The sequence below is a fragment of the Cydia pomonella genome, chromosome 11 (assembly GCF_033807575.1).
Source record: "Cydia pomonella isolate Wapato2018A chromosome 11, ilCydPomo1, whole genome shotgun sequence".
Classification (NCBI taxonomy): Eukaryota; Metazoa; Arthropoda; class Insecta; order Lepidoptera; family Tortricidae; genus Cydia; species Cydia pomonella.
In genome coordinates, this window is record NC_084713.1 from 15630352 (window position 1) to 15648316 (window position 17965).

General features: G+C 39.3%; 1 protein-coding gene across 1 annotated transcript; it reads left to right on the forward strand.

The window, feature by feature from the left end:
• The first annotated feature begins 11232 nt into the window (after positions 1-11232).
• LOC133522962 (uncharacterized) lies at positions 11233-17965 on the forward strand. Its single transcript, XM_061858462.1, has one exon. It carries the CDS (start codon positions 12470-12472, stop codon positions 17780-17782), a length of 5313 nt encoding a protein of 1770 aa, XP_061714446.1. The 5' UTR covers positions 11233-12469; the 3' UTR covers positions 17783-17965.

Genomic DNA, 17965 nt, shown 5'->3' on the forward strand with positions numbered 1-17965 from the left:
CACTTACAACTAATTATTTATTTGGCCTCTACATAATATATCAAACAAAATCATACACCGTGAGCTAGAGTAGTCCGACAGATTTTAAAGACTAAAATGTACAAAGTTTTTTGAAAACAGTTTTGTGTTACAGATAATGACAATTCTCGTGCAAAATTGTTTCTGTAATAACTTAGTGAAAATCGCCTTTTTGGCTGCGATCGTGCCACTATGTGACTTATTGATTTAGACATACTTACTGAACGACATTAAAGTATTAAATGAAACTCACCATTTTTTCCTGTAAAAAATACTTATTCGTTGTTATTTTTTTGTTTTAGCCAAGATGTAAAAAGTGCAGAAAACGCCCAAAAAAAATATATTTGGCATAAAAATTGATCCGGAACTTGTTCAAGATTCATATAACATTTGTTATTTCTTATGACCTCTGGAATGCGTGCTTAAAATCTATCGGGTTACTCCAGCCCACAGTGTTTATAATTATAGCTTTTGTCTGTCATAGGCCTCGACCGGGAGAAACATCTTGACGAGTTAACCGCAGTATTAATATACTTTATAATTGAAACGTAAAGATGTTTTCGACTTTACAGTACCGATCGTCTTTATAGTTTATTTATACTACGTCGGTGTCAAACAAGCACACGGCCCGCCTGATGGTAAGCAGTCTCCGTAGCCTATGTACGCCTGCAACTCCAGAGTTACATGCGCGTTGCCGACCCTAACACTCGGCACCCTCGTTGAGTTCTGGGTACCATACTCACCGGCAGGAACACAACACTATGAGTAGGGTCTAGTGCTCTAGTGTTACTACACACACACACCGAATACACCTTCCATCGGGTTACTTTCGCTCACGTTGTATAATTTACTTTGATATATTATATAAAGACCAAGTAGGACATTAGTAGTTAGTCGGTGATAAGAAGCACGACGAAGTCAATCTATATTTTCAATTATTGAATTAAACATGCTCCGTTTTAGGCTCACTAGAATTGTCTTTGTTGTTGTGACTTGTTGTTGTTGTTGTGTTGTTGTTGGCTTGTGTGTTGTTGTTGTGGCTTGTAGAATCTACATCTGTTGTTGATACCCTTATTTTCATAAGCTACTTTAAGATTATTCCGCGTCTCGTACGCAAGACTAGCTTACAAACGTGTATCTTACACTGACTCTCAATCAGTAAGCAGATTTTAGTTCGTGCTTTCTGGTCGGCTCTCTTAGTATAACGGTAGCAGTATGTCAGGAACTTTCTCTACGTACTACCACAAATCATCGAGCACGAATATGCATTCCATGTCATGATTATTTTATGTATATGTATATATGCTCCACTATATATTAAACTAAATACATGTCTGACTTTACCTGTTTATATTTTTATATATTTTTAGATATTCCCAACCCACTCACTTCTGCTTTGAAAGTTTTTTTTTTTTACGAAGGCCTATGAGCAGTAAACTTTTATGCAAAAAAATTAAAAACTTTAAAGACATAATGGTTTTAGATCATATAAATATTAGTCACGTAATTAGTCACTCATGGGTCCAGTGGACCCAGAAGTAAGAAAATTTTACATACGTTAACGGTCGCTACCGGGTTTAACAGACACATAGACACTTCAGTACCCCTAGTGTAAATTTGATCGACATCATAACGTGACGTACGCGTTTGCGTTAAGTCTCATTTTGTATAGGATTTTGAGTTTCCAAAACGTCCCGCTTGGCGCGCTCTTTCTAAATCCAATACAAAATGAGACTAAACGCAAACGCGTACGTCACGTTTCGAAATCGAATTTATTTACACTAGGGGTACAGACCTCCGTTGCTCGTGAGTGTGACGTCCAACAAATGAAATGACGAATCGACGTGACGAACTTTCACTTGAAGGCACTAAAAGCGACGTGGTCGTGCAATACTAACGAGCAAGTTAGCGTTCATAAGAAAAGGCCCTGGGTCCAGCAGACCCATTAGCGACGGTTCTAGCGTTAACTTATTTACTTACTCCGTTGGCTCAGTAACCCAAAATGAGACTTGGCCTCCGACACAAGACAGTGCCACTTTTCTCGGTCATGTGCGACCTTTCGCTAATTGTTGACTCGAAGTTCGCGCAGATCCGCCTCTACCATGTCGCTCCAGCGATACCTGGGGCGTCCGATAAGACGTCCTCCTGCTAGGCGACCCAGATACGCTCTTTTCACGTTCCCATCTTAAGATGGCCCAACCAACAGAGTCTGTGAGCTTAACTTTCTCCCATGGTTAAAAATGAAAGCATAATAAAAAATCTGATATTTTAATTTTGCTGTTAATAAGATGAGATTGAAAGATATTCAAACTTTCAATTGATGTTGGCGTATTAAGGTTGTTACACAAAGGTATAAAATAAGGCTTACTCCTCCTCCCACAAAAAGGTAGCCTAAGATTATTTTGACAGACAGCAGCGACGGACTGAACTATATTTTCATCCGCTACCTCCGGTATTCCACTTAATCACCAAGTGCTTCCTTCGGTGGCGTATTTCAATGGTGTCCACTGATTGACTAATGGCAAAAAATTTCTGTCTAAGTACGAGTAGCTCTAACATGGCAGATACATCCTCCTTAAGAGTGCTGACCTCCATACTGAGACTGGCTATAGTTGTATGTGAGTGTGGTGATGCCGCCTTCAATTTTTTGTCAAGATCCAGAAACCGCTGTGCAAATCTTCTAGTGACTTCTGTGTCTCCAATATACTCTCCATAGTGCGATTTGTGCAAATCAAATTCAGTGACAGTTTAAAATATTTGAGTACAAAGGTCGACTGGCAGGTTAATGATTTTATTTACACTATGCTCACCCAGTGGTCACCCTATATGCTATGTGGTTTATTGGAATAATTTAAATCACTTAATCAGTAAATTGTCCAAAAAAAAGTGACTTGTCAATTTAAACACCGGGTAGGCGAGAAAAAAAAGCCCGGCTTTTCTTAAAAAGTAATTTATGCTATAAGCCCGATTTGAACAAAAAAAAATTACAGGAGTCAATAAGAAAGGGCTTCATGCCTTTTTTATATAATGTTTATATCACCCGTGTTACATAGATACGTGAACATTTTTCGTTACAATTGAAAATAATAAATAATATTATTCACGATTTTTTGCAGTGCATATGTAGGCATAATATGCTACCTGCTCTTATTCTTTAGCTTAGTGACGGACGTCAAACGCCGAAAATAGCGGTCGCAATTTGTTCTCGATTGCCTGTAGTACATAGTACTTACATATAACTCAATGTTCAGAATAGGCTAAACAGGTTACACAATTAGCAAGTGTCATTACATTATAAGCAAAAGGCACAAAACGCTGCGAATGTACCGTAGCGCGTCGTAGATACATCTTTTTACTAAGAAAAGACTTTTGGCAATAACTCAAAAATGGCTAGACCATTTGGGCACTTTTTTTCTTTCGGAGCGATTATTCCCGAAATTATTCACATTATCAAAAAATGTTGTTGGAGACCCTTATTCGTTTTGAAAGGCCTATTCAACGATATCCCGCACCATTGCATTAAAGCGAAAAAAAAACATTTTGTATGTGAGGTACCCTAAAAAATATTTGTATACTTGGTCATGCAAGTCTTGTCAGTAGCAAAAGGCGGCATATTTGAAAAATTGCGGGTTAGCAACACTAAAATACGGGTCATTTGTGTTTTATCTGTGGACTGTGGATAGTGAATGACAGCCAACATGTTTGTTTACATTCTGAATCGTTGCTATTACAAGAGAAATTTCTGCTGTCACCATTAAATACCAATATATTAAATAAGCTTTTGCATGAACTTTAGCAAAGTCAAGGTGCCTACAATATACAATCACGCTCATTGATCGTCAGTGTTGTCACATACAATTTTGCCGAAGTGGTAGAACGGGGTGCAAAAATAGGTAGAAACGGGTGCTTTTAAAATGGAAAACAGGTAGATGTACCACTCAATACCAATTATATGATTTAAAATGTGTATAAAAATTTTCAAATTATTTATTAGTCTTTAATATTGTTTTGTTAGTACACGTGTTTATTAAAGAAATCGAAACAAAATGAGGATTTCCATTGTTTGTAGGTAATGAACCTGCTTGTATAATCTGTTTCTTTGGCAAGTTTTCATTACATCGAATCTAAATTCGGTAGAAATTAAGTAATGTTCCGTCACATGTATTGAGAATTACTTACAATTGTACCATTTTGAAAAATAGGTAGATTTCAGGCCGAGGGAGGTAGATAGGTAGAACGCAGGCAAAATAGGTAGATCTACCCAAAAGTTGGTAGATGTGACAACACTGTTGATCGTAAATATTTGTAAAATTTGAGGTTATGATAATAACATGTTTTGGTTCGATGTACAATGCTGCTTTTCTTAGCGCAATACCAACGCAATAGTGCTTTTTCAGTGTTGCCCTACTTCACTTTTCTGTACATTGCTACTCACATAATTTGCTTGACAGACTATAGTTTTTATTTTACTGTTTTGTCGTCATGTACATTATAAGCAAAATGCACAAAACGTTAACGCTTCGTAGCGTAGCGTAGTCATCTCTCTCTATCACTCTTCCATATTAGTGCGACTGTGACAGTTGCGTTTCGTTCGCCACGGAGCGTGAACGATAGGCACGTTGGCTAGGCGGGCAGCTTTCTAGCGATCACGGAGCAAAGACGCGGACGGGCAAATGGACATGGGGAAACTAATAGTTGACTGCACAACCTTAAAAAATGTCATTGGTGACATCCCTATTATGTATCTATAAATAGGTACTCACTTAAAACTGTGTTGGTATTATGGTACGAGTATGTATGTATGTAGTAAAAGCAGCTTACCATTTCAAACCGCTGCTTTTGTAGCAGATAAATTTGTAATATATTTAACTCCGATAACACCCACAAAGTACCATCGTGTATTTGTTGTTTTTCTAAAATAGAGGGTATATTTATATTCCAGCTCTAATGTCATCTCGAAAATGGAACAAGTAGTTTTAGTTACCTGGCGTGCCCCATTCGCAACCACAGCGACATATTGTTTCAGGTGAAACGCTGGATTACGGAGACATATCATGAATAAAACAAGGCTCTGTTGGGATCTTTTTTTACCAACTTTTTTTAACCAAACGCTTACCTACCTACCTACCACAGTGAAGTTCGATTATAGCTTTATACATATTGGACTTAACGCTTTAAGAGGAATTTCTAGTTGCCATTTTTTCATACAAACGCTCTCGACTATTTCCTCCCTGAAGCAATGTTTTTTACAAGCTTTTATTTAACCTGCTCTGTTAATATGTATGGGACAAATCTTGCAAGTTAAATTTGACCCACTTGTCTCCGATGAAGCTGAAAATTTGCATACATATGTAAGTCGGGTGACAATGCAATATATGGTACCATCAAGCTGATCTGATGATGGAGACAGGAGGTAGCCATAGGAACTCTGTGATAAAAAACGCAACCTAATTGTGTTTGGGGTTTTTAGAATTGTCTATTAGTTGCCTGTGATGAGTATTTATTTCAAATTGATTGCACAAACTTACAGAAAAGGGCGGAATTGACGCCTTGAGGCATTCTCTATCAGTCAACCATTGTGCTAAAGAGAAACAGTTTGGTGCAGGATTGTAAAGAGTTGATATGAAAATAGACACGAGTCGAAACTACTATGATAAAACACTTACACAAATATACGTTTTAAATATACCTACATATACAAGTATATACATGTATAGTATATGTACGAGCGAGATCATTTAGATGTCATTCAGTTATCATGCATTTCGTTCATCATTTAGATGCCATTCTGATTGTTGTTAAGCTACTAGATAGATACGCTGGTAGATACTTTTGACGCATAGTCTAGTAAGGTAGAAGTACTAGTGCTCGACGCTGCACTAGTACTCGACATTGGCACTTTATATCAAAGTGACCTGGATTAAGTTCGAATACAGAAAAATCTTCGTTGTTCAAATTTAACCTGTATTTCCATGAAATAAAGTGCCCATGTCGGTGACTAGTGCAGCGTCGAGCACTAGTACTTCTACCTTACTTGTGACGCAAACTTTTGATGTTGTCTGTACTATAGTTTTAAAGGCAGCTACCGAGTTACGTTCTAAAAGTAGCACATAAGACTTTGTTTAGTCATAAAGTCACATCGGTTAAAGTCACATTGTAAGGGTTCCGTTTTAACTTTCAAAAGGGCAGAAACCCTTGTTATATTATGTATACAATACACGATATATTTTGCCAAACAAAAGGCAGCCATGTGATGTTTACTCGTAGTATATGAGAATCGTATTATACAGTTATATTTACTTACTGAGATCAACCTCGCTAAAGGAAATCACATCAACGTGATAATACTCGTATTAATGCAAATCAAATCCTGGCAACCTTCTGAGTATGTCAAGAGTAAAGAAATTCCAATTAAATTAAGCTAGTTTTCCTTCCCTCTTTTTTATCATGGCAGTACTTAACGTAGGAAGAGTTGTATTTCCTCAGTTTGGGTTTCTTATTTAGTTTCTAAGCTTAGAATAAATTTAAAAGTGGAAAAATATTGTCTTGGGTGAGACTTGAACTCACGGCCTTTGGATCGATACTCCAGTGCTCTGCCATCTGAGCCACCAAGACCTCATCCATAAGCAGCAATTTTTTTCCACCATATGGGTCTAGGGGACCCTAGCGACATCTGCCTAAAAATCTAAATAAAATCCATCTAAATTTATTCTAAGCTTAACTGCATCGTTTGCAGACGTTTCTGCTTGTTAAAAATTAACTAGGTATTTTCCTTGCTAAAATAACATGTACATGTAAATATTCAGTATGATATGTATTGTATATGTTACGAGTAATGTTAAAAGGCTAATTAAACTCAAGTTTACCCGGGTATAACTAGTACTACCCTCAACGATATCCCATACCATCGGGTAAAATCCGAAAATTTAAACAGTATTAATCTGTATTCAGAGTTTGTTTGTTGTTGCGGCGTTCTCCAGGTAAACTTGAGTTTACTTAAATTAAGTACACCCATGTAACGGATAATGCTAGAATATTCTGTAAACTTAAGTTTAACCGGGGTTACTTAGTATTACCCAAAATTTTTGTGTAAAGTCAGAATATGAAATAAATAATAATAAGTGTTCGGCGTTTACCAGGCTAGCAGGGTGCTGAGAGGCTTCAGAGCTAGGCAGAACCACAGTGGACTATATTTATTATTAATTTTATTAACCTTCTAACTTTACCCGTAACATATATACCAGTTAAAATATGACACGTTTATATTCTCCAAACTCATTTGGCTTTTACGGTGCCTATAAAGAAAACACATTAGAAAGATTAGAAATAAAGAAACATTATGAATGCAATGCCATTTGATTTAATAGGGTTTACTCGTACAATTGCATACAAAGCTGATTCTACATTTTATTATAAAAAAATTTTTGGACAAAATTGTGTAAAAAGTATTAACATGTTATAAAAATATAAAGGTATTAACAATTTTGCCCATTTCGTTTCGAGCGTACCTTATATTACCAAATTGAATGTCTAAGAAATAATTATAAATAGCTGGTCTAATTTACAAAAAATACTCATTTAAATCGTAATAACATTTACACAGCAGCCAATCTTTTAACCTACGTTTAAATTGAACTCCATCTAATGACTTAATACTTTCAGACAAGTGATTGTATATTTTTATTCCATTAACATAAGTGCTTTTTTTAGAATATAACTTGAAGGGCGAACTGTACATATGTCATATCTGTATTGAGATCGTATATTTTCCTTAGAATTACATTTTTTAATAAAGATCTCGTTGTGTTCTTTAACAAATAAACAAATTTCCAATATATATATACATGTATATTAATAAAGGGACGTTAAAGTAAAGTCTTAAATTTTTTATGGGTTAGACACTTTTTTCTACACAGTTTAAAATAGAGGCCACCCAAAAACCTTAATGTTTTTAAGAAAGGAAAACCAAGCGTGGTGGCATATTTTCTTTAGCATTTGCTTGATACTTGCTTGATACCATCTCACGACATTAAATTAAACTTGCTCTCGTCACTCCGTAAGCTAAGTTATTTATCAATCGGCACTAAACTTGTCCACGACTTCTTGTGACGAAACGCGAATGCTAATTGAGATGTCTTATGCTTTGATGAAATATATGTACTCTATTATACGAATCAACAGAGGAAACATGAACATTTATGTTATAGTTTTCTTTTAGTTCATCTTTAATTGTTACTTCACTTTCCCGTGGGCCTTTTACGGAAAACTTTTTTAGTACTCAATCAGTTATAAAAGTCGTTTTGAGGAGGACGACCGCTTTTAGGCTTATTTTTGACGCTGTTTCGAGCCTTGACCTGCTTAATTCCATAAAGTAATCAGTTGCTGTGATACACCAAATGTTCGCAAGACTTCGTCAGCTTGCTGTTAAGTATAACCGCAACGGCTTGCTTGAAATCGTTCGAATATTATAAACTGAAAACGAAGCCCTTCAGTTGTGCACTATATCGCGTAAGTATAATGATGATTAACTATACGCGGTATAATCCAGTCAAATACTTTTATTTCATGAATAACTATCGCGGTAGCGGCGAAGTCAATATTTCAAATCTACTTTTATGACTGATTTCGGTCAGAAAAGTGCAATTTTACGTTTTCAACATAGTGACAGGGCCGGTTTTTATACGCAAATAAATAAAATATAAAACTAATATTTAAAACCACCCACAACAGCGACGAGTCTCGCGGCAGCGTTGTATGGGTTGTCTATCCTTTATTTACTAGAGTCTGGTATACAATGTAAAAGTTCGATAACAAGGTTACCAAAAATTTGTTGCTCTCTGTATTAGTTTATTATAGGAGTGTTCACTATATAGGTATACCTGTCCACTTTAAAAAAATCACGTCAAAAAGTCTCACTTCTTTGCAGAAGGGTCGCTTCTGAATAGACGGCGCGCGGCGACTCGATTGTACAAACTTAGCGTGAGTACTTTGGGAGATTAATCAGTAGCAAATTCATCAGCTTCGTGACCCACAAGGCATGTTTAGAAGTACAAATATTCAAAGAAGTAGTTGGACGTGACAATGGGACTAAATCCTATAATTTTGTACATCTGGTTCGTATCATCTGAAAATTCCTTCCTTCAGCTTTGTGTACAGAACTTTGGGAATAAATCAAATCATTTTCATCAAATATTTTGATTTGATATTTTTAAATACTTACAATACTATAAATAAATAAATATTATAGAACATTTTTAGACAAATTGACTGAGCTCCACGGTAAACTCAAGAAGGCTTGTGATGTAGGTACTCAGACAATGATATATATAATATATAAATACTTAAATACATAGAAAACAACCATGACTCAGGAACAAATATCAATGCTCATCACACAAATAAATGCCCTTACCGGGATTCGAACCCAGGACCATCGGCTTCATAGGTAGGGTCACTGCCAACTAGGCCAGACCGGTCGTCAAAACATATATAAATTATAAACTGAAGGTTGTAACGTCTTTTGGCCTCTTATAATGATCAAGGACAGTTTGATATGTTTACGAGTACGGTATAGGTACACATCTGTTTTAGGGTCGCTGAAGTTTTTGGGTTATAAATATATGTATGTGTACAAAATTATGACTAGGACTTAGGTCCAGTAATTCCGAACAAATCAGGCGGGACAGATGAACGGACAGACACACGAGTGATCCTATTGATTCCGTTTTTTTCCCTTTTAGATACGGAACCCTAAAAGCAGCCTACATATACATCCATTGGGCTCAGGGCCTACGATAAAGTCTGTTGTTAAATGACTGTTAGAATTACTTTGATTGTGTTCCTTTGCTCATTGTGTGGGCGCCGGGACGCGCGAATAGCAGAAAACTCGGAACATTAATATAAACCGCGATAACGATCACCAATACGTCCTTATCGACATTTCTCTCTAACAAAATATTTTTCTTATTACGGCGCGCGTCAGCTGGCATTATTATAGTAAGAATATTTATACCAAAATAACTACCAGCTTGACGATAAACGGATACATACCTATAAATAAATTTGAGACTTACTATATACATGTTGCTAATTCCTTAGAGATAGGTATAATAAGGTTAATGAGGGTTTACTGTGTTTGTTATGGGTTTATTGCTATCGACACGTTTGTGACAGAAGCTGCAAATTGAAAAATGACATTTACTTAATGGACAAGGACATATTGCTGCGCATTTCGTTCGTACCTACTATAACACATATTGACGAGTATACGACTAGGTGCATGCGAGATGTATCTAAAGTAGGAACTTAAATAAATAACGTTAGTGAAGGTCTCCGTCTGGCACCATTCGAGACGATTTGGGGGTGGGGGGTGGGTGAGGGTTAGGGGGTCGAACATATCTTATTTTTTCTTATAGGAGGGAGGGGGTTTTCATAGTTCTTACGTAAGATCACATAGATGGGAAATTTAAAAATTTCTATGAATTTGTGACGTTTAAAATTATACGTTCACACTCTATGCTTTCAAACACGGTACAGAGTTAGCTTAAACGGGCTCCAGTTTCTTTCTTGGTACTGTGAAGGATTGAAACCTTCAAAGTCTTTTGGTAGATAACTGGCAACAATTATGTATTTGAATTCAGAACTATCGCCCTGCTAGTGGAATAAATATCTGCAGGTGAGTATTCTGTTATGTTGGTGTAAAAGTAGTCGATATTTGTAATCCATGATAAAAAAATTAATATAAGTCCAGAAAACTACGTCGAGTGTTTATCTTCCACCGCAATTAGGCTTCACCCTTTACAGTACCTACAAATTAAAGTACCAAAAATGTTTTTTTTTTTTTTAATAGACACTGAAACAAACCAAACGGGTATTCATTTTTCCTTTAGATTCTTACGTTATATAGGGAATAGAATAAGAATAGGCTGACCTCCTCCCCTATATAACGTTGCCGTTTGCCCGTTTCTGACCTCAAAAACGGGCAAAAATCGTCTGACGTAATAAATGAATGGCACCTTTCAGCTTGGGCATAAATGTTTTTGTATGTCCGGGTGTTCTCCTCTACAGGTCGCTATTCTCAACCGATTCTCGTGAATTTCGTGAGCACGTTTGATAAATGAATAGCTCTTTTATCGATTCAGTTTTTGGGAATTTTCAAAATGGCGGAGTCATATATTTGTTCAGTTTTATGTTTTGAGGTTCAAACATTGTTGCGGCTCCTACCAACGAAGGGGAAGCGGGGACTGCATACCAATAAACCAGTTGGCCCATCTGCCGCGCCCCTCGCCGCCTCTAGACGCCTAGCGAGCACACTTGGCTCTGAGATACGCGCTCATGTGCGCGTCACACGCAATTCGAAACATTTTTTACAATACCAGCTTAAGTACCTTTGTGGAACTCGAATTAGAAGTTTTTAAAAGTATCTAAGATTTTTATTTTAATAATCAAGACTCCAAGCTTGAACATGGTGACCCATCGACGTGATTAATACGCAAAGATAGCTTCTGCCCGAGTCGAACGAAAGTCCTACGTGTGAAGAAGGCAAAGGTCACGACAGCAACAACGTGGCACAAATTGGACAACCCGGCGCCAACGCAGTTTTTTGGATCCGCCTGTTGGATTGTACCTATCCACGACGCCAGTTGTACTGTACAAATATTTGGAGATTTACGACGCCATTTTGGAAGCTGCAGACACCCTTACTTCAAGCCCGCCGGTCAGAACTACGCCGTAGCCAGGTTTAGCAAGGGAAGTGCACCATTCCTTCATATTTCCTACTCTCTGCTCGTACTTTCCTCCACCTATTTGACTATTTAGCTTTGCCGTCTTCACCCTCTGCCATGCTTAATTTTAATTGTATGCCATTTTATTGCATTAGTGACGTAAACATTTGTTAGCCACGTATCCTCTTTTGATAGCAAGTGTCAGTGAAATAATCTGGTCGCTGCTTTATAGCCAATTCAAAACTTATAGCCTTTTGCGCTTAGTTAAGCATTTATTTAAAACTATTTAAGAACAGAAACGCTTATTTGAGTGACATTCTTATTAGTTAATTTCATCAGCTTAAACTTTTCTCCATTTCATAAAGTATTCTCCTACTTTGTGCTAAATACACAAAAAGAATACTGTCTAGCGATCTTACTAATTACGCGCAGTTAAATCTCAACGCATAAAAAAAATCCATTGCATTTCATAGTAACACAAGTGTTCGTGCGATCGTGTTACAGATAAGAACCGGTCGCGTCGCTCCCCGGCAACAGCTACGACTCAGCTGCAGCTGCGGTGTGCTTTCTGCTGACTCCTGCATTTCGCATAGCACTGTTGCCGACCGAGCCTACCACTGTGACTGTGAACATAGGCCAGAAAATTTACGTATTTATTCCATATTTTTATTTTTGATTTCTGATTTCCTCATTCGCTGTTTTCATTGAAATCAGATCTTTGTCATAAGATGGCTACGTTGATACCCACTAGAACGTCTATTAAGGGACGTATTACTAAATTTAAAAATTACATTGCCGATTTGAATGCTCTGGAAAGCATTTCCTCGAAAGATGTAGACGAACTTTCGTTGAAGTTGGATCGTTTTCGTAGTATGTTCGCACAGTTTGACCAGATCCAAACTCAAATAGAAATTGCGACTACATCAGAAATGCAGACCGAAATTGACATAAGAGAAGAGATGGAAAATGATTTTATTTCTCTTATTGCCACGGCTCAAAAGATTATTAACAAGACAGCCGAAGGATCTGATTTCGCCAGCGTAAAGTCTGAAGTTCAAGGTAACTGTGGTCATGACAATACATGCAACGGTTTAAATTTTCGTTTGCCTGTGATTAAAATCGCTAGTTTCGATGGTTCGTATTTTAAGTGGCTCGAATTCAGAGACACATTTGATTCCCTTATTCACAGTTCCGACAACATCAAGCCGATTCACAAATTTCACTATTTAAATTCTTATTTGGATGGTGAAGCGGCTCAGGTGATTAGTAATTTAGAAGTGTCGGACAGTAATTACGCTGAGGCCTGGCGTCTTCTCTGCGAGAGATATGACAACAAAAAACAGCTGATTAGCAACCATTTGAACTCATTGTTTAATTTGCAAGCGATTGGTCGCGAATCAGCAAAGTCCCTTCGTTACTTAGTGGATCATGTGTCCAAAAACCTACGGGCTTTAAATACGTTGGGCCAGCCCACTGATAAATGGGACACGCTTCTTATACATATGGTCGCAAGTAAACTCGATAGTAACACTAGCTTAAAATGGGAGGAATTTAAATGTAATTCATTTTCAAATGACGATTTGCCGTCATTGGCCGATTTTAATCGCTTTTTAAAGGGACGTGCTGATGTTTTGGAATCGGTTCAGCGTAATAAATCTGATATGAAAATTAATATCACAAATAATAATAATAATAAACGCGAACCTATTGCCTCGCCGCACAATAAACGTGAAAAGTCTAGCACCAAGTGTTTTGCGGTTTCAGCCACTCCTGCTGCTTCGGCCTCGGCCTCTCCTCCTGCCTGTGTGTTCTGCAGCGGTGAGCATCGGATTTACGATTGCTCGTCATTCCTGTCCCTGTCCATCGAAGACCGGATCTCCGGAGCTTCAAGGTCACGCCTTTGTCTCAACTGTTTGCGGAAGGGGCACACTTCTCATCGCTGCAGAGTAGCTCCGTGTCACACTTGTAAGAAGCGCCATAATATTTTATTGCATAGGGAGACTCCTCAGGTTGCCACTGCGCCCGTAGATGCGCCTCCGCCGCGCTCGGAGCCCGGGCTCGGGCTGTCGTCAAATATGACCGTATCGCGCTCAAATCAGGTACTTTTACCTACCGCGTACATTGACATGTTTAGCCCGGCCACTAATAATTATGTAACAGCGCGCGCGTTTTTAGATTGCGGAAGCATGACTTCTATTGTTACAACTGATTTTAAACAAAAATTGCAACTCGCACCGCTGCCCAGTAATACAAATCTTTTCGGATTATCTGACGTGCCTATATCTAGTAATCCGGAACGCTGTTTTGTGCAAATTCGGTCTAAACATGATAAAAATATTAAATTCGATATCTCATGTTTAGCGCTGCCCGTAATTAATAGCAATTTGCCACTAAAGCCTATCGATGTCTCGAACGTCAAGTGGCCACGTAATAAAAAACTCGCCGATCCTCATTTTAATCAGCCCGGACCTGTAGATATCTTAATTGGGGCTGACGTTTTTTGGAATTTGGTTGGAGGCGAGCAAATTGATTTAGGGCACGATACGCTTGTTTTGCGCAAATCAAAACTAGGATGGTTAGTTGTCAGTAAGTACAATGCATACTCAGCGTTCGATAAAAAGTCGTTCAATTCTTTTTTACAATGCAATCACCTGTACACAACCAGTGATAATAATCTTGACGACTCGCTTACTAAATTCTGGCAGCTGGAGCAAGTGCCCCTACCTAGTCAACCGTTTACCGATTTAGAGGCGGAATGTGAGCAACATTTTGTCACTCACACTTATCGTGACGATAACGGTAGGTTTCACGTACGCTTGCCATTGGTTACGGAGCCCGATTGTTTAGGGAACTCGTATCGCTTAGCTAAAAAACGGTTCTTTGCATTAGAGAAACGATTTAAACGTAACCATGATTTAAAAGCGGCTTACGAGCAATTTATAAATGAATATGCCGAATTAGGCCATCTCTCTGTGTCCGATTCTGACATTCCGGACCCTTCTTTTTTTGTGCCACATCATTGTGTGCAAAAGCCCTCCAGCGAATCTACGAAATTAAGAGTCGTTTTCCATGGTAGTGCCCCCACCACGTCTGGTTATTCTATAAACGACCTGCAGATGGTTGGGCCGACGATTCAGGATTCATTATTTAATATTCTATTGAGGTTTCGCACTTACAAATACGTTTTGACTGGGGATGTCGCTAAGATGTATCGGCAGGTCTTGGTTCAGGAGTGTGACCGCGATTTACAATTAATTCTTTGGCGCTCCAATGAGAACGAACCTTTAAAAACTTTAAAACTTAACACGGTCACTTACGGATTTTCAAGTGCTAGTTTTTTGAGCACACGCTGTTTATGGCAGTTGGGCGAAGAATGTGCAGATGAAAAAATTAAGACCATCATCCAAAATGATTTTTTAGTGGATGATTTGCTAACAGGATCGGACACAGAGGAGGAACTACGTTCTATTAAAGAGTCGGTTGAGCGTGCGCTGGCAGCTGGTTGTTTCCCTCTGCGCAAATATCGCTCAAATTTATCGTCAATTTTGCACGACTCAGAAAACTCAGAAAATAAAGGTAGCTTGATCATTAGCTCGTCGTCGCATACGTTAGGAGTGGGCTGGGACTCTGAGACAGATATCATTCATTTCCCTACTCAATATTCGGCCAAGGACGGCCATCCTACGAAACGATCAATTTTATCGGACTCGTGTAAAATATTTGATCCATTAGGCCTCCTTTGTTTGCTGACGATTATACCTAAAGTTTTAATTCAAAAATTATGGATTGAAAAAATCGACTGGGATGTTCCCGTGCCGAGCTACATAAACGAATCTTGGCAGGATTTTGTAAACGGACTAGCGTCTTTAACTTCGATCCAAATACCTCGTTATGTTCTATGCGACTCGCCGACGCATATCGAGATGCATGTATTTTGTGATGCGAGCTCAGTGGCATACGCGGCCTGTATTTATTTAAAGTCAACAAATGAGAAGGGCGTTGTTATGGTCAGGCTGCTGTGCGCCAAGGCCAAGGTCACGCCGGTCCAGGCTACGACTATTCCTCGTTTGGAATTATGTGCTTGCCTTCTAGGCGCGCAGCTCGCGTCAGCTGTCTCTAAGACGTTGCGCTGCCAGATTGCGCAAAAATTTTATTGGACTGACTCGTCAATTGTGATCGCATGGCTTAAAACAAATCAAACTAAATTAAAAACATTTGTTGCCAATCGCGTGGCTCATATTTTAGAACTCACCGATGGCAGTGAGTTTCGTCACGTTCCTACCGCTGTAAATCCGGCTGACTATCCATCTAGAGGGGTCGAAGCGCGTCGCTTACCTGATTTGCAAATGTGGTGGACCGGGCCGTCCTTTTTGTACGAGCCACAGAATAACTGGCCTCAGTTTTCCTCAAACTCGGAATTCGATTTACCCGAGCTAAAGGTTAACGTCGCGATCACTAAAGATTCACAAAAAAATGATGTCGTTGATTTCGATCGATATTCGAAACTTAAAACTTTGCAACGTGCGGTAGCTTATATGCTTAGGTTTGCGCATAACTGCCGTCTCTCAACCAATAAAACTACGGGTGTGCTACAACCTGAGGAGCTCGAGGCTTCTTTTAAAAAATTGGTCGCTTTGTCGCAACAGGCTAGTTTCCCCCTCGAATTGAAATTGTTGCGTGACAAGCAATCTCTAGGCCCTAAATGTCCTATTCTATCGCTTAACCCATTTTACGATGAAGACGACAAACTTCTCAGAGTTGGTGGACGTCTGTCCTCTTCGTTTTATCAATTTGATAAACGCCACCCAATGCTTTTACATGCCAAACATAGATTTACTAGATTGCTGTTTCAACAGGAACACATCCGTCTTCTGCACGCTCCTCCTCAGCTGCTTTTAGCCGCCATTCGCGAGTCGGTATGGGTCGTATCGGGGCGTACACTTGCGCGCACCGTCTCGCAACAATGCGTCACCTGTCGCCGCGTAGCTGGCAATACTTCTGCTCCATTGATGGGCGCTCTACCCTCTCAGCGCGTAACGCCTGATTTTCCGTTCATTAGTGTCGGCGTAGACTTCGCTGGGCCTTTTATGATTACGGACAGGCATGGCAGAGGTTGCAAAAGAACGAAGTGCTATTTAGCGGTATTTGTTTGTCTTCGATACAAATGTTTGCATTTAGAGGCAGTAAGCACGCTATCGACGGATTCGTTTATCCTTTCGCTGCGACGTTTTATCTCTCGCAGAGGGCGACCTCGCGAGATCTTCTGCGATAATGGACGTAATTTTGTAGGAGCGGCCAAGGAAATTAGCGATTATCTTAGTTCAAATTCAGACACGGTTTGCAATTTTGTAGCAAATGAGGAAATACAATTTAAATTCCAACCGGCATATGCTCCTCACTTTGGTGGTTTGTGGGAAGCAGGAGTCAAAACTGCCAAATTTCACCTCAATCGCATTCTAGGTAACGCTCATTTAACCTATGAAGAATTGGCAACTTTATTTAGTCAGGTTGAATCAATCCTGAACAGTCGTCCTTTATGTCCTTTATCGTCCTCACCAAACGATTTCCAACCCTTAACCCCAGGTCACTTCATCATCGGCCGCGCGCTCACTTCGTTGCCGTCGCCCCACCTCGCGGATATAAACCCAAGCCGTTTAGACAGGTTTCAGAGGCTCGAGGCACTAAGACAGCACTTCTGGCGGCGCTGGCAAATGGAATACGTCTGCGAGCTCCAGCAACGGACGAAATGGCGTGTTCCAGGACGAGCTCTTCAACTGGGTGACCTGGTCCTAATCAAGGAAGAGAATACTCCTCCACTGCACTGGCGGCTTGGACGAATCTCCAAATTGTTTCCTGGCGCCGACGGGATTTCGCGAGTAGCCGAAGTTGCCACTGTAACAGGCACCTATAAGCGAGGTGTGAAATACCTCTGCCCTCTGCTGGACGAGACCCATGAAGCCTTGAAGGCTAACGCCTCCAAGGGCCCCCAGGATGTTGCGGCTCCTACCAACGAAGGGGAAGCGGGGACTGCATACCAATAAACCAGTTGGCCCATCTGCCGCGCCCCTCGCCGCCTCTAGACGCCTAGCGAGCACACTTGGCTCTGAGATACGCGCTCATGTGCGCGTCACACGCAATTCGAAACATTTTTTACAATACCAGCTTAAGTACCTTTGTGGAACTCGAATTAGAAGTTTTTAAAAGTATCTAAGATTTTTATTTTA